This window comes from Mustela nigripes, chromosome 1 (genome assembly GCF_022355385.1).
Source record: "Mustela nigripes isolate SB6536 chromosome 1, MUSNIG.SB6536, whole genome shotgun sequence".
NCBI classification, from domain to species: Eukaryota; Metazoa; Chordata; class Mammalia; order Carnivora; family Mustelidae; genus Mustela; species Mustela nigripes.
The window spans coordinates 110,881,373-110,900,798 of record NC_081557.1 but is presented as its reverse complement, the minus strand read 5'-3'; the positions used below and the strand labels follow the sequence as shown (position 1 = coordinate 110,900,798).

The window sequence follows — 19,426 nt, the reverse complement described above, 5'->3', positions numbered from 1 at the left end:
GAAGACAATGAGAATGATCCAGAGAATAAGCATCACATATTCTGAATCACTGCCCTTATGAGGGTGATGTGTCCACATGAATCAAGGCTCCTTTGGTGACACAAAGCAAAGGGTAGTGAGGAGACAACCTGCCCTCCCCTCTTCCCAGCAATTAAAAATTGAACCCTTACCCATCAGATCCTGGTCTGGAAGGAGCATTATCGGATGAGTTAGAAGAGGTGGAAATGACCGAGGAAGTCACTGAGGTGATGGACAATCTCCGCAGCGTGGATGACATGATGTAGGGTAGTACGATAGATCCCGTGCGGCTCTGCTTCCTCTCAGTCAAGGTGGGCGGCTGAAGGACACACAGTATCTCATGGTGAGCTGGCCTGGGACTTGGCCCATACACTGGCTCACGCCTCCTCCACTTGTGGCCAGTGCTGTTTGTACTGGCGGGTACCCACTGCTGCCTCACTTGTTAAATACTGCAACTCCTACTGTTCTTAATTATGAACACAGCTAGGTTAAGCCTACCTTGTTAAGACTAGAGAAAAATTCCCCCTAATTTGCAGCCAGTCACATAAGAGAGGAAAAGCAAGCTGTTCATCACCCCCAACAGAATTGCAAAACCCTCGGTCTGCTTCTTCACTTTAGCTTCTTTCAGTCACTAAAAAACCCAGAATGCTGGCTGAATAGAAAGCTTTAGATTCAAACTATAGACCTGATGCTTAAGAAGTGAATGGTAAATCTTAAGAAGTAAAGGAACAGCGATCTACCTTCATTAGACATGTCTCCACAAGACTGCCCCAGTAGGCCACCGTACCAAATCTACATGGAAACACTGGCCTGGATCTCATAAAAACCAGTCATTAGGTGAACATCACAGTCTTTCCATCAGAAACTGTGTAGAGACAAATGTTCCTTGGACAAAGCTCTTAACTGGCAGTAGGTCAGGAGGTTAGACATGCCTGAGGACCTGGTTAGAAGCAATGATCATAAAGATACTCCGGAGGCAAAGGGAGTGAAGATGGAGGTGTGGGATGCGGGGCAGGAGGACATGAAAGGAAATTCAGAGCTTTGGTCCAAAGAAAGAATTTGAAAACCAGGGATTCAAGAGTGAGACAGCTAGAAAGCAAGGTGAACTCCTATTAAAAAGAGCAGAAATGGGGCACCTGGAGGGGTGCAGTCAGTTCAGCATCTGACCCTTGGTTTTGGCTCAGGTCACGCCCTTAGGGTCATGGACCCCAGCCCTGTCTCACGCTTTGCACTCAGTGGGGAGTCTGCTTCTCTTGCTCTCCTCCTTCTCCCCCTCTGCCTCTCCCTCTGCCTCTCCCCATGCGTGCACACATGTGTGTGTGCTCTCTCTCAAATAAATAAGTCTTAAAAAAAAAAAAAAGAAAAAGAAAAATGAAAAATGAAGCTAGATCCAAACATTCAATCCACTGTTGGAGAGAAAGGGTTACTTTTTATTAACGTGGGCATATTTTATGCCCAATGTGGCTTGAACTCATGACCCCAAAATCAAGAGTTGCATGCTCTTACAACTGAGCCAGCCAGGCGCCAGAGAGAAAAGGTCATGGAGCGCATGCACCAACCCATCCAACCTCTCAGGAAAGAGACAACCGTCACTGGGAGAAATGTGTTGGAACTGTTAAAAAAAATGATGAAATCAGCTATACATGCATTGTGAAACGCACTTCACCGCCATTCTTTCTCCCCTTCAAAGGTGTCAATGGTGGAAACTTCTTATCAAAATGAAAAATAAAGACTAGGAAAAACACAGAACTGGGCCAGACAGGACAGGAATAACCAGGTCTGGGAGCAGGAACGCCCCAGCTGCTAGTAGAGTAGCACGCACGCACTGAGGGCCCAGAGCAGCGGCCTCAGCACATCCCCACCCTGGCTCCCCAGAGCATGTAAGAAAGGCCAACCCTCAGGCCACCAGACTTCCTATCGGCAACTCTGGAGCTGGGGCCCAGCAATCTGTGTTTTCACAAACCTTCCAGATGGTTTGGATAGTCACTCAAGTCCAAGAACCCCTATGCAGCATATCAGCGTCAGAAGGTCACCAAAAGCGCGCCATGTCCTCTCCTCCCGGCCCCCAGCATTTCCATGCCCTGCCTCTGTTATTCTGACTCATGAAAAACTCCTCAATATAAAAAAAAGTCAAAGAGACTGAAAAAGCCAACCGGCCACTTAGAGCCTACCAGGGTTATAACACCGTAGAGCTTCTCCACTTTCTCCTTGAGTTCCCGGAAACAAGAAGACAAGCGGTCATGAAGCGGCTTTAGCTGCTCTGTGAGCTTCTCCCCGTGGATGCGGATCCCTTCCGTCAACAGAGGCATCTGGAGAAAAGGGTGTGGCAGGAAGGAAATACGGTTTAGGAAGAGGGATCCTTCAGATGTGGAGGCTGGGGAAGGATGGGTGGGGGAGACAGATAAACTGGCAGACACAGCACATACCACGTGAGAATGCTACTTCTCCGTGAGGGGCGGGGGCACTGGACGCCATTGGGTCAAGGACACAGAGAAATACACAGGCGCAAGCAGGCCCTAAACAGGGGAAGCGCTGCCAGCCAAGACCTGAGCCCGGGGGCTTCTCTGTGGCTGAGCAGTTGCTAGTTTTAAAGCTGAGGCTGAATTGGACGGCTGCCTTTTGTCCCACTGTTCACTGAAATAGCGAGAGAGAGAGAGAGAGAGAGACCGAGGCCAACATGTCTCGGCTGGATCCGATTTGGGGACTCAAGTCTCTTCTCTAGGAAGGTTCCTCTTGGCATGCAGAGTCCAACAGAATGCTATTCCCAGGGTCACTCGGCCAAACAATGAGACAGACTGTGATTCCAAAGGTTACAAAACAGAACAAAACAAAACACCCTAAAAGTGGGCTTGTGGATTTAAGCCCTAAGGAATATGCTGGCGTTGGGCCGCGGAAGCCTGTCTGGCCGCACCCCTCCCAGGACGCCCACCTGCAGCGCTATCAGTCGCTTCAGCAGCTCAATCTTCTCCTGGTCTTCGGGATGCTCCTGCAAGTACTTTTCTGTAAAAAAAGCCTAAAAGGGGAGCACATGCGAGTGTTAATTAGAACACGTTCCTATCTGTGTACTGACCCTCGAGGGAGGAGAGGGGAGCCTGAAAGGGTGAAAAATGTATTCTGTTCCCTCTGCTAAACCTGGAACGACTAAGTGAATACTCACCCCTTTCCTGGACAGCCCTTATGCCACCGTGAACAATTCTAAAGGTCTGTGCTATTATGTGGTCTTTCTGGAACCGTGCAATGCCTAATCACAGTACCTTCTCCACAACCACCACACACACACACACATACACACACACACACACCCCAAACCAATTAACTCATGACATTCAGTGAAGTAACTTTCTCAAAGGACTAAGGCCACTGACAGTACTAAAGGTTATTTATTAGATTAAGTGTACAGATATTATAATAAGGAAAAAGCAAAAAATCAGCAGGCTGTATATGGACAAGTTTTCCTGCTCTATCATCTGTTATAGGCTGTATCACATTTTTTTCCTGTATTAAGTAAAGATGGCTTTCTTATTACTCATTTATCCAAAAGGCTGTTTTGAGGACAACATGAGATATTGATGTGAAAATGTTTTATAAATGTATTTTTAAAAGATTTATTTATTCATTTCAAAGCCAGGGAGTGAGCGTGAGTGGGGGGAGGGGCAGAGGGAGAGGGAGAAGCAGGCTCAGCAGGGAGCCCAACATAGGGCTCAGGGCTCAGTCCCAGGACCCTGGAATCACAACCTGAGCCAAAGGCAGATGTTTAACCTACTGAGCCACCCAGGTGTCCGACTGAGTATATTTGAAGTCCTTATAGAAAGGGGAAGTTCAGACACAGGGAGAACACACTGTGAAGAGGTACAAGGAGAACACGGTCTATAAGTCTAGGAATATGCGCCAAAGGTTGCAGCAACCCCTTGGAAATTGGGAGAGAGGCAGGACCAGATCCTTCCTCACAGCCCACTGAGGAAATCAACCCTGCTGGACACCTGGATTTCAGGCCCCTGGGCTCCGGGACTGTGAGGCAATCTATTTCCACTGTTTTCAGCTACCCTGTGTGTTCCTTTGTTCTGGAAGCCCCAGTGAATGAACACGAGGAGGGACACGAATACATGCGGGCCTGCGGGCCGAGTTTCACAAACAGGAAGCAGGACAGCACATCTGGACAGCGCTTCCTCCGGCCAGATTGAGGGTTAGAGAGAAATGAGGGGAAAAGTCCTATGCGTAAACCTCCATCTGCCATTACCTTCTAAATATAAGCAGTTTAAATCTTCAAAAGTTAAAAAATGTTTTTGATGTAAAATAAAATGCACTGAAATTCCCAAAACATTGGTTTAGTCAAGAAACTGAGGAGCCAAGTGCTCTGAAATTCAATTTTTTTAGGAGGGTCCTGCCTTGTAACGGAAAGAGGCTGATGAATTACAGCAACCAGTTCTTGGGTTCCTGTCACTCGGGCCATGATTTTTAATTTTTTAAAGATTTTACTTATTTATTTGACAGAGATCACAAGTAGGCAGAAAGGCTGGCAGAGAGAGAGCGGGGGAAGCAGGCTCCCTGCTGAGCAGAGAGCCTGATGCGGGACTCAATTCCAGGACCCTGGGATCATGACCTGAGCCGAAGGCAGAGGTTTTAACCAACTGAGCCAGCTGGCTGGGCCATGATTTATTTTATTTTATTTTATTTTATTTTTTAAGATTTTATTTATTTATTTGAGAGAGAGAGACAGTGAGAGAGAGCATGAGCGAGGAGAAGGTCAGAGGAGAAGCAGACTCCCCATGCAGCTGGGAGCCCGATGCGGGACTCGATTCCGGGACTCCAGGATCATGACCTGAGCCAAAGGCAGTCCAACTGAGCCACCCAGGCGTCCCTGGGCCATGATTTAAAGACAGGTCACCGATATAGGTAGGTAATGATGAATTCCCCAATTAATTGCACTGGGGAACATTGGTGATCAATGAGTTTACCTTTCTCTTATGTTTAGAAATACACAAACTCATACATGTTAATTAAAAGTAAAAACTACTGGGGTACCTGGGTGGCTCAGTGGGTTAAAGCCTCTGCCTTCGGCTTAGGCATGATCTCAGAGTCCTGGGATTGAGCCCTGCATCGCATCGGGCTCTCTGCTCAGCAGGGAGCCTGCTTCCTCCTCTCTCTCCCTGTCTCTCTGCCTACTTGTGATCTCTGTCAAATAAATAAATAAAATCTTAAAAAAAAAAAGTAAAAACTACTATTTTAAGCTAAAGGTCTTGAGATTTATTAGTTTACATACCCTACTTTCAGTAAGACAACAATGACATTGGGAAACCTTCATATGAAATTACATACTATTCACAGATATTGACATATCTGAATTTGAGTTAAGGGGTATTCTGTAAAAAAAATAAAGAAAGAAAGAAAGAAAGAAAGAAAAAGAGAAAGAAAAAATACACTTGGAAAAACACACGAAAACTAGTACGAGATAGCTTAGATTATATGAAAAAACACACACCAAAATTATTACAATGCAAAAAAGTATTATATTCTGGAGCCTAGTTTTGCACTGAATTTTGTGATGACACTGGAGATTATTACTGACACTTGGCATGGGCATATTAGACGTGACCTCCAGTGGACTCCTTGCCCAGGCGCTGAGGGTCATAAGCCTGAAGAAGGTACAATGGTTGTTGGAAAAATGGTTACAGCAGCAGTCACAGAGCACTGGGTGCCCTGCTCAGTTGTGTTTGGCTCCAAGAGAAGAGGAGGGAGAAGAAAACCCATCCTCAGCAAGGCTCAGCTAAATGGCAAGCTTTCCGTGATGGCCCCTCCACAAATAATGCTTTCCTCAGCTACCAGCCACCCCTGTGTGCTAGGTACTTTCCTCAGTTTTTTCAGGTATGAAGCCTGGCGCTCAGAGAGGTGAAGTATCTCACCCAAGGGCACACAGCGGCCAGTGGGAAGCAGGAATGGGTCGCTGGCGTGGCTGATTCTAGTGCCCCTGGTCTTCTTGGGCCTTGGTGTACAAATGGGAATAAGAGAATCGGCCCATTGAATGTGCACTCACCCCTCCTGCCCACCTCCTTCACTTTCACTCTCTCCAGGCTACCCCACAGGGTGCAGCAGCCAAATGTTGATTTAGATTCAGCAAGAAGACTCCAAAATTACTTAGCCACTGAAAACAGCTGAACAATGAAAACTCCTGCCTCAATTAACTGCACTTAACTGAATTTTACCTACTGTATACATTACTTCCATTTTATTTTTATTTTTTTAAAGGTTTTATTTTTCTAAAACCTTTAAATAAACCTTATTTATTTGAGAGAGAGAGAAAGAGAAGGAGGGAGACCACAGAGGGAGAGTGAGTGAGAGGGAAAAGCTCACTCCCTGCTCAGCAGGGAACCCGATCAATCCCAGGACGCGGTGATCACGGCCTGAGCTGAAGGCAGACACTTCACTGGCTGAGCCACCCAGGTGCCCCCCCCCATTACCTCCATTTTAAATGATGCTACATCCAAATCCTAAGCAATGGATTCGCATCTGGTGAGCACTCTTTTCCTGTTTTTCCAGAAGAAAAGATATGACACTTTGTTGAACTAATGTCACTGTGCAGCCAGGGCCAGCATTTGTCCAAACAACCTACAGCGCACCACGTAGGGGTGGGCGTTTCTAGAAGCTCATTTTAACTAGAGTGCAGCTTGGCCTCTCCTACACGCTTCTTCACCTCCGGAGCACCCTCAGTTCTGGGCCCACCTGTAGGCTCTCCACCTCTCAGGGGAGAAAGGAAGTGGGAGAGGGAATAGCGGGTAAACCAACCAGATGAGGTATATGAGACTGATCTCTCAGTGACTCCTTACCGGGCTGTGACCTGACCCTGTCTGGGCTGCTGAGGGTCTCTAGGAGGTGTGAGGTCAAGGACACGCTTTTCATTAACTTCATTTGCCCATTTATAAAGGGGGCAGAGTGAAAAAATGTCTCAGAGAAGCTATTAACAAATGAAATCACTGGCGAGGCATGGAGACACACAGGATTCACCTTTTCATAGTTGGAGTAGCCCCCCATGACAGCCGGGTCTACGATGCCACTGAGCAGCATGGAGAGGGGATGCACAGAGAGGGCTCGGTCCCAGGCATGCTGCTGAACACAGTTGCTGATCTTCTCATTGGTGAGCTCCATGGTTTCTATGGCATTCTCCAGGGGACTGATTTCCTCCTGCGACAGAGGACAAGGAAGAGGAAGGGCATTTTGTGAGCTCACAGGAAAGACGGAAAGAAAATTATAAGCATTCCCTTTTAAAAGGTATAAAATTCTCACCAAGCTATAAAAGAGTGAAGTTTTGCTTGTCAAGGTTATATTTATTTGGATACCATACTTACTGAAAATTGTTTTGCTAAGTTGCAAAATAAGCGACTTAAAATCTCCTTAGGAAGTACAAGGGTGACCCCAAAATTATACCTCTTACAGTGATTCTTTCTTGGTACCAAGGGTCTATAGAAATTTTGAAAAAAAAAAAAAAATTGGAGCTGTTGTAATGATGATTTTTAGGCAGAGCTTCCTCGGAGATTTTTTAGAAGCTCAATGACAAGAGAGTAACAGGTTATCTGATCCCAGATAGTTCTGCAGCTCCCAGAATGTTTCTTGGCAAGAGGCCTGATGCTTCTTCCATGAGAAATGGGAAATGGTTTTGGAAGCCATACATTCATTCAGACCATACATAAGTCACCTTAGTATGGGTTCTATGGTTCAAAGAAGTCAGAAATAAGAGGATGTACTAGAATATTCAAGTTGAATTCTGGATGAAAATAAAAGAAGATTCAATACAGATTCAGAAAAGAGCGACTCCTGTGGGAACGTCTTCAAAGCCAGGTTTCAAGAAAAATCGCCTTCTTCATTTTACCCATTGCCAGCCAGCATGACTGCCTACTGCAGCCTTGATGCCAAAAGTCTCTGTCCAAGAAAATCATACTCGTACTTGAAAAGTAACAACTTATTACTAGTGGTATGGAACACATCAGATTTCAGTTCAGATCTGTTCAAGACCTATTTCTTTAAAGTGTGTTACCTGCCAAGTACTGTGCTATGCTCCACAGTCACAAAAGTGACTAGGATATAATTCGTGGTTGGGAGGAGCCTACGGTTTTATAGTGGGGTCTCAAGACACATAAGCACAGGAGCAACTTGTTAGAAATAAGCCCAGGTTGCAGCGAGGCACAGGGAAAGGTCATCTAACTTTCCTTGGGAGCTTCAGACATGGCTTCCAGGTGAAGCTGTTACTAAAATGAATTTCGATGGGAGGTAGTTAGGTTGAGAAGTAGCATTTCGGGCAAAAAAAATGCCCCACTGTCATGGAGGGTTGAAATAACATGGAATGAGTTTAGTTCTAGAAGATTCCATAGGAAATGGGGTGGCAGAACTGAGTTACAAGGATTTTGTATGAACCTGCTAAGGAATAAGGGCTTTATGCTCTGGGTACTGGGGAGCCACGGCAAGGTTCTAAGCATAAGAAGATGGTCATTTTTCCACTGTGAAACTCTCTGTGGAACTGTGAGGAAAACAGGCCTGTGAAGGCCAAGGCAGGCGGCCAATGAAGGGGCTTTTTCCGTGGCATCCACCAGAGATGAATGAGGTACTAAAATGGAGTATAATAATAGGAGATCTGGAAATAAAGAAAATAACTATTTAATAACTATTAAAAACTATTAAATAACTATTATAAAGGTAAAAGGGGCAGCTTTGGGGAAGGATGGAGAAAGAATTATCTGGGATGACCAGTGATGGGATTAGCCACGAATGAAAGAAGAGGAAACGTTCTGGGAGAGAATGTGACTGACAGCACACTCAAAGGAGACATTCCGAAAATGGTTTGGTGTACTGGCAGGATCATGAGGAGATGAGATTCATTTGCTCATAAAAGAGTCATTGACTGTGAGTAACCTTTAGGGTTGGTGTTGTAACATCAGTTACACAAAGGAGTTCTATTAGACAAGCATGGCTTTTATTTCTCTTTTGGAAAACAAAATTGGCCAGAGGAGGCTGGCCAAGCTAGTGAGAACTGGAGGAGGGCTTAACAAAGGCTCTTATTATATCTGGAGACACAAAGAATTTTCTGAGTTCCCATTTCAAATGACTCACCGTTGAAATTTGTTTGACTTCAAACCACTTGAGAATCCCAGGAAATGTGTACGCAGTTGTATACGTGGTCCTTTCGATCCACATGGTCTGGTGGAAGGAAAATCGGAAATATTAGTTCCCAGGCAACTCGGCAATGCTCCCTGGTCGAGGTCAGGGAGGTTCTATTTCCAAATGCTTCCTTGGCAAATGGGCTATTATTTTGAGGATGCTGGAGGTTTAAAACTGCAAGGGATCATCTGCTTGGGCCCTCTCACCCCTTAGAGGGGACATGTGAAGCTCAGCAGCAACCCTGGAGTGAAGAGCAGAGCCCAGTCTTGGGGGGAGGGGCTCCAGTCTCGGGTTCTCCACTGAGACCGGCTGCTCTCCGGTGGGAGGTGCGCAGCACCTCTGTCCTGTGTCCCTACGGCTGCCATTGTTTCTGTGATCTGCACTGGTTAGTTGGAAAGCTTACTTTACCTTGTTTTAGAGGGCAAAGGGGGTGGACTCACAGCAAATTCATTGTCTGGATCCTTCTCTCCTTTCCGGAATGGCCTGGAATATCTGAACTGCTGCACTTCATTAGCTCTGTAGTAGCTGGAGAAAGACATGGCCACCGTGCTGTAGCTGGTCTCTTAGAATGGGCAGTCCTTGGTCAGATTTCAATAAAACCCTGGGCCACCTCTTACACAGCCTGAGTCTTAGCCACTAAGTGACCTCCGAACTGTCTCCACAGAGAAGGCTGGAGGAGGTGCACAATTTAATTTTATTGCTCATTTTTCTTATTTATAAATCCATTCCACAGCTCACTACCTAAAAAGGTCTATGTATTTATAATCCATGTTTGTGATTTCATTTGTGTTTTTTTAATCCCAATTGTATCAATCCTACTAGCATTTTAGCTGCTCAGGAAAAAAGAAATGAGGCCTTCGGTCACTGGGGACCCCACCCCACCAGGCAAGGTGAAGTCAGCCACTCCTCAGTGAGTGCTTCTGAGCAGAAGGAAGATCGAGGAGCTCTGACGTCTCACAGTGAAATTCCTGATTTCCCTGTCTGCCTAAAAAAGACCCACAAAGCTCCCAAATGCCTTTTGAGTCACAAAGCTCTTACTTTACACTGAAAATACAAATAAAGGGCTACTGTGGTCTGAATGCCAATGTGGAAATCCTGTCCCCCAGTGTGATGGGATCAGGAAGTCGTGTCTGTGGCAGGTGCAGAGGTCACAAGGGTGGGGCCCTCATGAATGGGATGAGTGCCTTTATAAAAGAGACCCGGGGGAGCTCTGTCACCCTTTCTGCGGGTGAGGACACAGTGAGAAGTGTCTGTGAATCAGGAAGGAGCCAGGTCCTCACCAGACACCAGATCTGCTGCCACCTGACCTTGGACTTCCCTGGCCTCCAGAACTGTGAGAAATAAATGTGTTGTTTCTAAGCCAACTAGTCTGTGGGGTCCTTCTATAGCAACCCCAAAGGGCTGAAGCAACAGAAGGTCTTCCACATGAGTTTAAGGCTTTGGTTTTAAAGATTTTATTCATTCATTCATTCATTTATTTATTCATTTAGAGTGTGGACATGAGCTGGGGGGTGAAGAAGGGGAATCAGGTGAATTCTGCTAGTGGGGCTCGATCTCATGACCCTGAGATCATGATCTGAGCTGAAATCCAGAGTTGGATGCTTCACTGACTAAGCCACCCTAGAGCCCTAAAGCTTGGATTCTGATATACTTCTAGATAAAGTACGTTAGAGAGAAAATGTTTTTTAAAGATTTTTATTTATTTATTTGTCTCAGAGAGAGAGAGAGAGAGAGAGAGTACAAGCAGGCAGGGTGGCAGGGAGAGGCAGAGAGAGAAGCAGGCTCCCTGCCAAGCAAGGAGCCCGACGCGGGACTTGATCCCAGGACCCCAGGATCATGACCTGAGCCAAAGGCAGCAGCTTAACCCACTAAGCCACCAAGGCGCCCCAAGATAATGTTTTTTAAAACAGGCAACCCCCCGCCCCCAAGCCCCACTTACTTTAAGATCTGCTCCGGAACTGGTTTGTCCTTGTAGCTGGGTGGCAGGCTCATCACTGGCTTCACAGTGAAACACTGCATGTCTGAGAAACTCGTTAAGGAAGGACAAGGGGCTGGGCCATGAAGGTGTCCCAGGCAGAAAGTACCACCCATTCCTCCTGCTTTGAGGATGGAAACGATGCCTGAATCACTCCCCGAAGGCCAGCACTGCACTGAAAACAGCATTCCCTGATGTATTATGAAAATGCCTGATTAAGTTACAATCCTAGGACATTTTTTGGTCAGACCCCTGGCAAGCAACCCTGCCACAGGGAAACTATCAGGGGAAGAGGGATTCGAAGCAATTTTAAGTCATTTCTTTCGGACAAGGACGCCTGTGAAACAGCTTGACTGCGGGGCCCATGCAATAGGAAGGTCTGGTGTCAGTGGCCATCGCTTGTCCATAGAGGGCCATAGCTGGGCACGGAATAAGGTTCTTAACGTGCTCCCACCTGTAATGAACACAGCAACCAACAGGTGGATGTTACGACTCTCCTTCTACAGAAGAAGACTCTGAGGTTCTGAGAAAACCCAGAGCATACAACTGTCCATGGTGAAGTCAGGCTTCTAATCCAGCTCAGGGGAAGAACTGTCTCGATAATTTTAATAATGACTTTTTTTTGTCCTTGCCAGTGCATATATACTGTTTCAAAATCTCGAGCATTTAAAGTTGAGGTGAAGGCCCTCGGTGAGGACAAAAGAGTGACTGCCAGCATCTCAGGGTGGTACGCGGCCTCGGGCACCAGAACCACATGGACGCTCGCAGGATGCACGATAAGAACTCCCAATGGCTGAATGAGAATCTCTCCGTGGTGAGTCTCACCTATAACAAAATCTGAGGATCACCGGGCTGCGTGTTACCTGGTCTAGCTGACAGAGCGTTTTCACAGAAATGACCTCGTTCCGACTTTGAGCCTCCCAGAAGCGCTACTGGGTATTTGGGGAAAAGAGACTCACATCTCATGGATGAGAAACCAAGGGCCTGGAGGAGGGAAGCCATTTGGTAAAGGCCACGAGGGCAGGCAGAAAGGACTGAGGGCCCAGCGACAGGAAATCCTAAATCTAGTTCTTGAAGACCTCGTCATTCCCGCACCACGAAAACATCTCCACTGTCTTCTGAACCCACATAACCCAAACAAGGATTTATCCTGGAAGACCATTCCTTCCCAAGCATCTGCTATGTATTAACAGGCTGCTCTTCTCTTAAAGGTGTGCCTGTCTATAGGTCTGTTATTATTATTGTCAATCTTTCTATAGTTACTTACCAACCTATACGTATAATGATGGCCAATACATATTGAATTTTTATTATGTACTAGGCACTGTTCTAATATTTGACAAATGTTTACTCAATCTTTACAAGAACTCTGTGAGATGGGCGCCTGGGTGGCTCAGTGGGTTAAGCTGCTGCCTTCGGCTCAGGTCATGATCCCAGGGTCCTGGGATCGAGTCCCGCATCGGGCTCTCTGCTCAGCGGGGAGCCTGCTTCCTCCTCTCTCTCTCTGCCTGCCTCTCTGCCTACTTGTGATCTCTCTCTGTCAAATAAATAAATAAATTCTTTAAAAAAAAGAACTCTGTGAGAAGGATGATCATCATCCCCATTTTATAGATGGGAAAACTGAGGCACAGAGAAATTAAGGAACTTGCTCAAAGGGACAAAGTAAGTGACAGAGCTGAGACTCGAACCCAGGCACCTTGGCTCCAGAGCCTGCTCTCTTATCTACCCTGTCACACCAGCTCTGGCTTATCTACATCTCTTTGAATAGTGTTCAGTGTTGGAGTATCTTTATTTTAGCACAAAACACATGAAAAAAGTTTTAAAGATAATTTTGTTATAGAGCTCTTAGTGTTTGTTCTTTTTTTCTAAGAAAGCATGTAATTTTTCAGTTAAGTTATTCAATGTTATTCAGTAAGTCACTGAATGTTACAAAAGAAAAGCTATACATCTTTCTCCAGAATCCAGAATCCTGAACAGTCCTTCTCAAGCTCCCCATACGGCTATAAAACATATCCTTTCATATTCAAGATTTGCTTATCATCTCTCTCCTTTACTTCATAACCATAAGCTAAGGACATCAGCGTCCCAAAGCTTTTACACAGAATGGGAAACTGAGTCAGAAGGTTACGTGAGTGGTCAGAGGGCAGGGCATATCCGTGTGCAGAGACAGAACTGGACCCTGAGCTTCTGTGGCTGGGCTGGGCCACGTCTCTCCAAGGTGAGGATACACTGCTTTGGGGACGACTTGATGTCCTCTCCCGGGGGCGTGGTGCTGGTCATCTTCTCGGCATTGGGGAACTGGGTCAGCAACCTGAGGCTGAAGTCTTCTCGCCTCTCATACTCCTTCCCCCGGTAGATGAAGATTTTGTTCTGCAGGTCAGATACAGCAAGGGGACTGAGGACATATTAAGAGTGAAGGGGCGACTGGGGATCCTGTAGCTCAGGAAGCTACAGCCCTCCCTGGCCAAAGGGTATTCTGCCAGAAATTCTCACTGAACACCTACTATGCGCCCAGCAGCAACCACTGTACCAGAGCGTGGTCTGTAATGGGTCTGCACCGACCCACAGGGAGATGAGCTTGTGCCCTAATGTAGACCCACGATGTCACCAGGCACAACGCTGAATTTAATTGATTTTTTTCGTAGCAAGACAAGCCCTTGTCTTATCATGATCTGGGTTGTGGACCAGCACTCGGACTGGGGCTGACTTGGAGAAGAGCAAAGTTAGGAAGAGACTCCACACAACAACTCTCCATTAACAGGGAACAGGAATAATTCAGAGCAGTTCCTTGGCAATCCTGAAAATCCCTGTGGACAGCAATGTCAAAGGCTCACAGAACACAACTGCTCCGAATCCTATTCTCTCCCTTCTGATCTACATTCCTTTTCTGTTTACTAAAATTAATGAAATTGGATTTTTTTTTTTAGAAAGAAATTTCCTAGGCTCCAGGCATGGGAGTACTTTGACTCAGAGTGCTGCTGCCCCCACAAATTCAAACGCAGCCATGCTTCACAGGCTCCTGCCATCCAATGATCGCTCAGATGAGTACTCAGCATTGGCAGCCCATACAGGATCTGCTTTTTAACCTTGGGCCCATATTGTCCTGGAAAATGTTTTTTTTTTTAAATCACCTGTCCATTCCTCTAGCAAAGACGTATTGGACAAACAGGAGATAATGCTAAGACTCTAGGGATATAACGAGGAACCTACTCTCACAAAATTCACCTTCTGGTGGGCAGAAACAGAAAACAAGAAAGTATGATAGTTTATGTAAGTAACAGGAAGGCAACAGACCTTGTAGGATAAACACCGATGGCAGGAAAAACTGCCAGGTCTTCTGGAATAGATGATGAGATTTTTCCAAGGTGGGAAAGATGAATATCTTTATGCATTTCCATCATTAGGGCAAAGCTGTGGCCGGTAAGGAAGCAGAGGGTAAGGCAGCACTAATCGTAGGATGTGGACAACAATGGGAACGAAAGCAGACAAGCACAAGGTAAGCACAGGCTAGCACAGACTGAAAGAGGGACTTCCAGGAAAACGTGGCATTGACTGCGCCCAGGTGAATGGACACGGTAAGGAGAGGGGAAGAGAAGGGGAGGGCAACCAGCAGGAAGAGTGAAAGGAAGGACAGGGCCACAGGGCAGAAAGTATGGGACTGAAGCAGAAGATCAGCTAAGATGAGCCCGAACACTGAAAGGCAGGCACCAGTTCCCAAAGCCCAGGGAATCCACTGGAGGTTCTGGAAGGAGGGAGTGACAGGACAGAACCAGCACAAAGTGGGTGTGTGTCCAACTGTAGGAATCCCAAGCAGGACTGAACAGGAGGAGGAGAACCTTCTGGTGTCTGACCCTGGTGTCTGGCGGAGGGCAAAGAAGATGGGGGAGAATCACCAAGGATTCTGAGCTTGCTGGCCCAGAGCAGGAGGAGCAGCGGTGCCACTGACGGAAATGGGGAGGGAGGGAGGCCTGGCTGGGGCAGGGAGGGACGAGGACGACACGAGTCTGGATATTCTGAGTCTGGGGAAATGGCCCATAACACAGAAGGGCACGGAAGCTACACCATGCAGAGGCTTTTATATTTTCCTGCACATAGTGACAATACCTAACATCCACACACCACTTTATAGTTTACAGTGCGCTCCTCCATGCTATTTATTTAATTCCGAAGCAGCTCTGCGATGTGGGCGGTATTTCTCTAACTCACACATCAGACAACTTGGAGGCTACATAATTCAGTCAAAATCCTATAGCTGGGGGCGCCTGGGTGTCTGAGTGGGTTAAAGCCTCTGCCTTCGGCTCAGGTCATGATCCCAGGGTCCTGGGATTAAGCCCCATGTTGGGCTTTCTGCTTAGCAGGGAGCCTGCTTCCCCCTCTTTCTCTCTGCCTGCCAAATAAATAAAATCTTAAAAAAAAAAAAAAATAGCTGATGATGGAGACCCCCCCCCCCATTTTCAACTTGAAAGTCTAACCTTTGCTCAAACCAGTGCTGTCTCCAGCTCACATCCCCTATTTCGCGGGACACCACAGTCACCCACATAATGCCCAGCAGCCACCTCTGCCCTATCAGGACTAGAGCACCGACACTGACCACCAGTCTCAGTCTAGAAGCTACTGCAAGGCTCCTTCCCAGACCCTCTCCTCCTGGTGCTCCACCCTCTCTCCCTGCGCTCTCTCCTCCACATGTGAACAACCCACCAGTTTTACATCCAGTCTGGAACGTTCCTTTGAGTTCCGGGTCTGTGCGTGAACTTGCCGACTCCCATCTGCTGGATGTCCCACATTACCTCACGTGGAATGTGGCCCCAACCAGACTTTCACTTAGAACATATAAAGATCTGAAAGGCCATCTGCGATCCGGGACCCCAAGCCACCTGCCCCCCCTTCTCGACTTGTCCTCTTCTTCATGCTCTTCCGGCCTCACACTTTCGAACCCGCTGTCCTCACTGCCTAGACCCCCGTCTCGTCTCTTGACTGCTACCTCACTTCTTTCAGGTTTTTGCTTAAATGGCATTTTCTCACTGATGTTTTTCCTATTCACTCCACCTAAATGTATAACTCCATCCCCATTACCTGCCTCTCTCTTCACCCGCCCCGACATTTTCTCCATGATACACATGGAGTGTCTACAAGGGGTGAGGCATTGGCCTAGGCCATCGGACACACTAAATGCTTCACTTACTTTTTGTAGGTCTCTAAACTAGAATATAAGCTCCATAATTTCAAGGATTTGGCTTGATTTGGAGTGTGCCCCCATGCCTATAATACAGCAAGGCAGAGAGCAGGAGTTCAATAAATGTTTATTCAATGAATGGATTGAATCTCTCTACCGTGACGCTATTTTCCAGTATTACTGTCTTACTGGATGGCTCCATGTCCTTCCAGTTAGGCAGCCAGAAATCTAGAAACCATTCTTGCCACTTCCATTCTTCCTCACCCATGTGTCCCAAGAAAAATCATCAAATACTGTTACCTTATTATCTGAAATCTTTCCATTTTTCTCTAAAGCCACTTGCCTAGGATGTCCGGCCCTCCCTTCCCTCAACATCTGTAATGGTCTTTAAGTGGCTTATCTGTACACGTCCAGCCTTGTCCGTACCAGCCAGATGATGACTTTGCTAACACACACAATCTGCAATGGCTCCCTCCTGCTCTTGGGTGCCATCAACACAGCCATAGCAACCTCACAGCCTGTCTTGCATGTTGTCCCCACACTTCATGCCTCAGCTCCCTACTAGCCCCACATGCTCTGCTCCCGCTGGACTGGACTTCCACTCCCAGGCATTGCCATGAGCTTGCCCACCACTTCCTCTGCCTGCAATGCCTTTTTCCTACCACCTTTATCTCTGAGACTCCAAACTTGCCTTTCATACTGCAGCTGAAGCACAAATTCCCTAGGAAGTCTTTCCCAACTCTTTAAAAAAAACACAAAAAACAACAAAACGTAATTTACATACAGTGAAATCTATCTTTAAATTTACTATCTTTAGGGTAAATTCTCTGAATTCTGACAAACATCACCATGATCACAGTCAAGATACACAACAGTTTCACCACCAGCCAAAATTTCTCTGTGCCTCTGAAGCCCAACCCTCCCCCGCTGCTATGAGACGACCACTCGTCCACTTTCCACCCCTGCCGTTCAGTGTCGGTCTGGCCAGATCCATATAAATAAAACCAAAGAGGACGTGGACTTCCTGGTCTAAGATCTTTTACTCGGCACAGTGCATCCAGTGCATGCATCTGCCTTGCTGTATTATAGGCATGGGGGCACACTCCAAACAACTAAATACATGCACGTGCTTGTGTGGATTATGACCGAGTTGTATGCCATCGCACAGCTATCCCACAGGTTATTTATCTCTTCACCAGTGGAGGGACATGTGAGCTGCATCCGGTCTTTGGTGATTATAAATACTAAACAATCATGTGCAATTTTTTTTTTCCCATGAACGTAAGTTTTTATGTTAGTTGGTAACTACTCCCTGGTTAACCAACTCTTAGAGCACAGACTACCTGTCTTGGTCAGTTTCAATCTCCATTTGTTGGCGTGATTATTTAATTACGGTTACACGGGTGAGGCTGTGAATTCCGAGAGTAAGGACCTTATCTGACTGGAATCTGCCTCATGTGTGCCTGGCACACAGCAGGCACTTGCTACATAGTTACTGAATGGATGAGTTACCTCCTCCTGGGGCACGATGAGGAATGTAAAGTACTTCTTTTCTCCCTTTTTCTTAAATCAGGGGAAGGAAAATGGATAATATGTTTAAACACAGCCAGCTCTACAGAGACTTCCTTTTTTGTGTGTGGGGGAAAAAAAATCAGATTTTGTTTTGTAGATTTTAAAATCGGTATCATGTTATAGAAAATTTAGAGAAGGGAAGAATAACATGGTCCTTCTCAATATTACAACACCTGTTTTTATTTTTGTGAAACTTTTGTACTCTTTTCCTCGGGATATTTGCTTTCCAACCAGCTCAGGCTGGAAATAAAACAAACAACTAAATACATCAATCCACACTTTTCTCCAGCCGGACCCACAGCAGCAGACCCACGGAGGTGACGGTTCTCTTTCCCTTTTTCATTCCACGTGGGAAAAGCCATTTTACAAAGGAGTTGCCAGAATACCGGAGGCTGGGGTGCGGGGTGAAGAGGCGGGCCACGCAGGAAGTGGCTCCCCTCCCCGACCTCCCACAGTGAGGATGCGGGCCTCCAGCTGCTAGCACATGAGGCCCATCTGGAGAAGAAATGAAGACTGACCCTCCTTCAGACTGCACGGCTTAATGGCTCGGAGGACTACCCTGAGGTTTCTTACCCGGAGGAAAGAAGGAAAGCCCTGTCCGTAGTATCCAACAGCAAAGTATTCAGGCTGAGGCCTCATTGCTTTAATGATGTTCTCATAAAACGAGGCTCTTTTTTTCTGGAAAACAAAACAAGACATTCCACAGGGAAGTTACAAGGGCACCATTGAGGGGTGGGGAAGATCAGACTATTTGCTTTGTTGTTTCCCATGAGCCAACAGGCAAATGAATAGTCTTTGGAAAATATCCTGTGGGCCAAGAAGCTATCCCTTTCTTGGATGGAAGGGTTTGGAGCTGGGTCTGTGAATGAGCCTTGGACGGTCTGGCAATCTCCAGAATTGCCTGCGGGAAGACACACGGGGTGTGCATTCCTCTGTAAAGGGAGGCAGTGTTTAGCTCTCACCAGTTTTCTGAAGAGGGTTCAGGACCCCTAAAAGGTTAAAAAGCCCCTTCTGAGATTCGCGGAGATCTGAGATTCTGCACTTAAACAGAGATATAGGAGAAAAGAAGATAAAGAACTTTCGGGTTCACACAGGTGGTTTCGATTAAAGTCCTTGGTTCAGCTACGAGTGCCCAGAAGGTGGTGGTGATGTTCTGCTTTTCAGTGTCTGGTCTCAGCGCTATCATTAATTCTTCCCTTGGGAACAGGTTTCCTGGCCAGAGCTGAGAGTAAGCCTTAAAGAGAGCAAAATAAGTAGCCAGACCCTTCGGGGCACGTCCCTAGGCCCCTCTCACAATGGTCCCGTGACCATTTACTCACTTTAGTATTTACTTAGTTTATTTAGGTGAAGGTTTCTAGCACGCGTTCTTAGCAGGGTTAACGCGGTGTATCACTAATCGCTCCACTTAGTTAAGGAAATGAAGAAGCGATTTTCTGCGTGTGATGATAGCAGGAGCTGTACAACATACGGGCAAGCGTTTTCAAAGGGATCGTGACGACTATCCCCTCAAAGAAGCTACACTTGACCCTTGAACAACACGTGTT

At 46.6% G+C, this 19,426-nt stretch overlaps 1 protein-coding gene across 1 annotated transcript in view; it reads right to left on the bottom strand.

Annotated features, from left to right (window-relative positions):
- The window catches only part of DOCK5 (dedicator of cytokinesis 5), a 211,730-nt gene that overhangs the window by 14,469 nt on the left and 177,835 nt on the right, over positions 1 to 19,426 (bottom strand). Inside the window, exons 40-48 of the mRNA XM_059372023.1 lie at positions 18,456 to 18,560; positions 13,366 to 13,507; positions 11,102 to 11,183; positions 9,603 to 9,687; positions 9,115 to 9,201; positions 7,018 to 7,194; positions 2,948 to 3,031; positions 2,190 to 2,327; positions 171 to 337 (exon numbers count right to left, since the gene is read on the bottom strand). Of these exons, the coding sequence (XP_059228006.1) occupies positions 171 to 337; positions 2,190 to 2,327; positions 2,948 to 3,031; positions 7,018 to 7,194; positions 9,115 to 9,201; positions 9,603 to 9,687; positions 11,102 to 11,183; positions 13,366 to 13,507; positions 18,456 to 18,560 (1,067 nt within the window). The remainder of the gene's footprint in view (positions 1 to 170; positions 338 to 2,189; positions 2,328 to 2,947; positions 3,032 to 7,017; positions 7,195 to 9,114; positions 9,202 to 9,602; positions 9,688 to 11,101; positions 11,184 to 13,365; positions 13,508 to 18,455; positions 18,561 to 19,426) is intronic.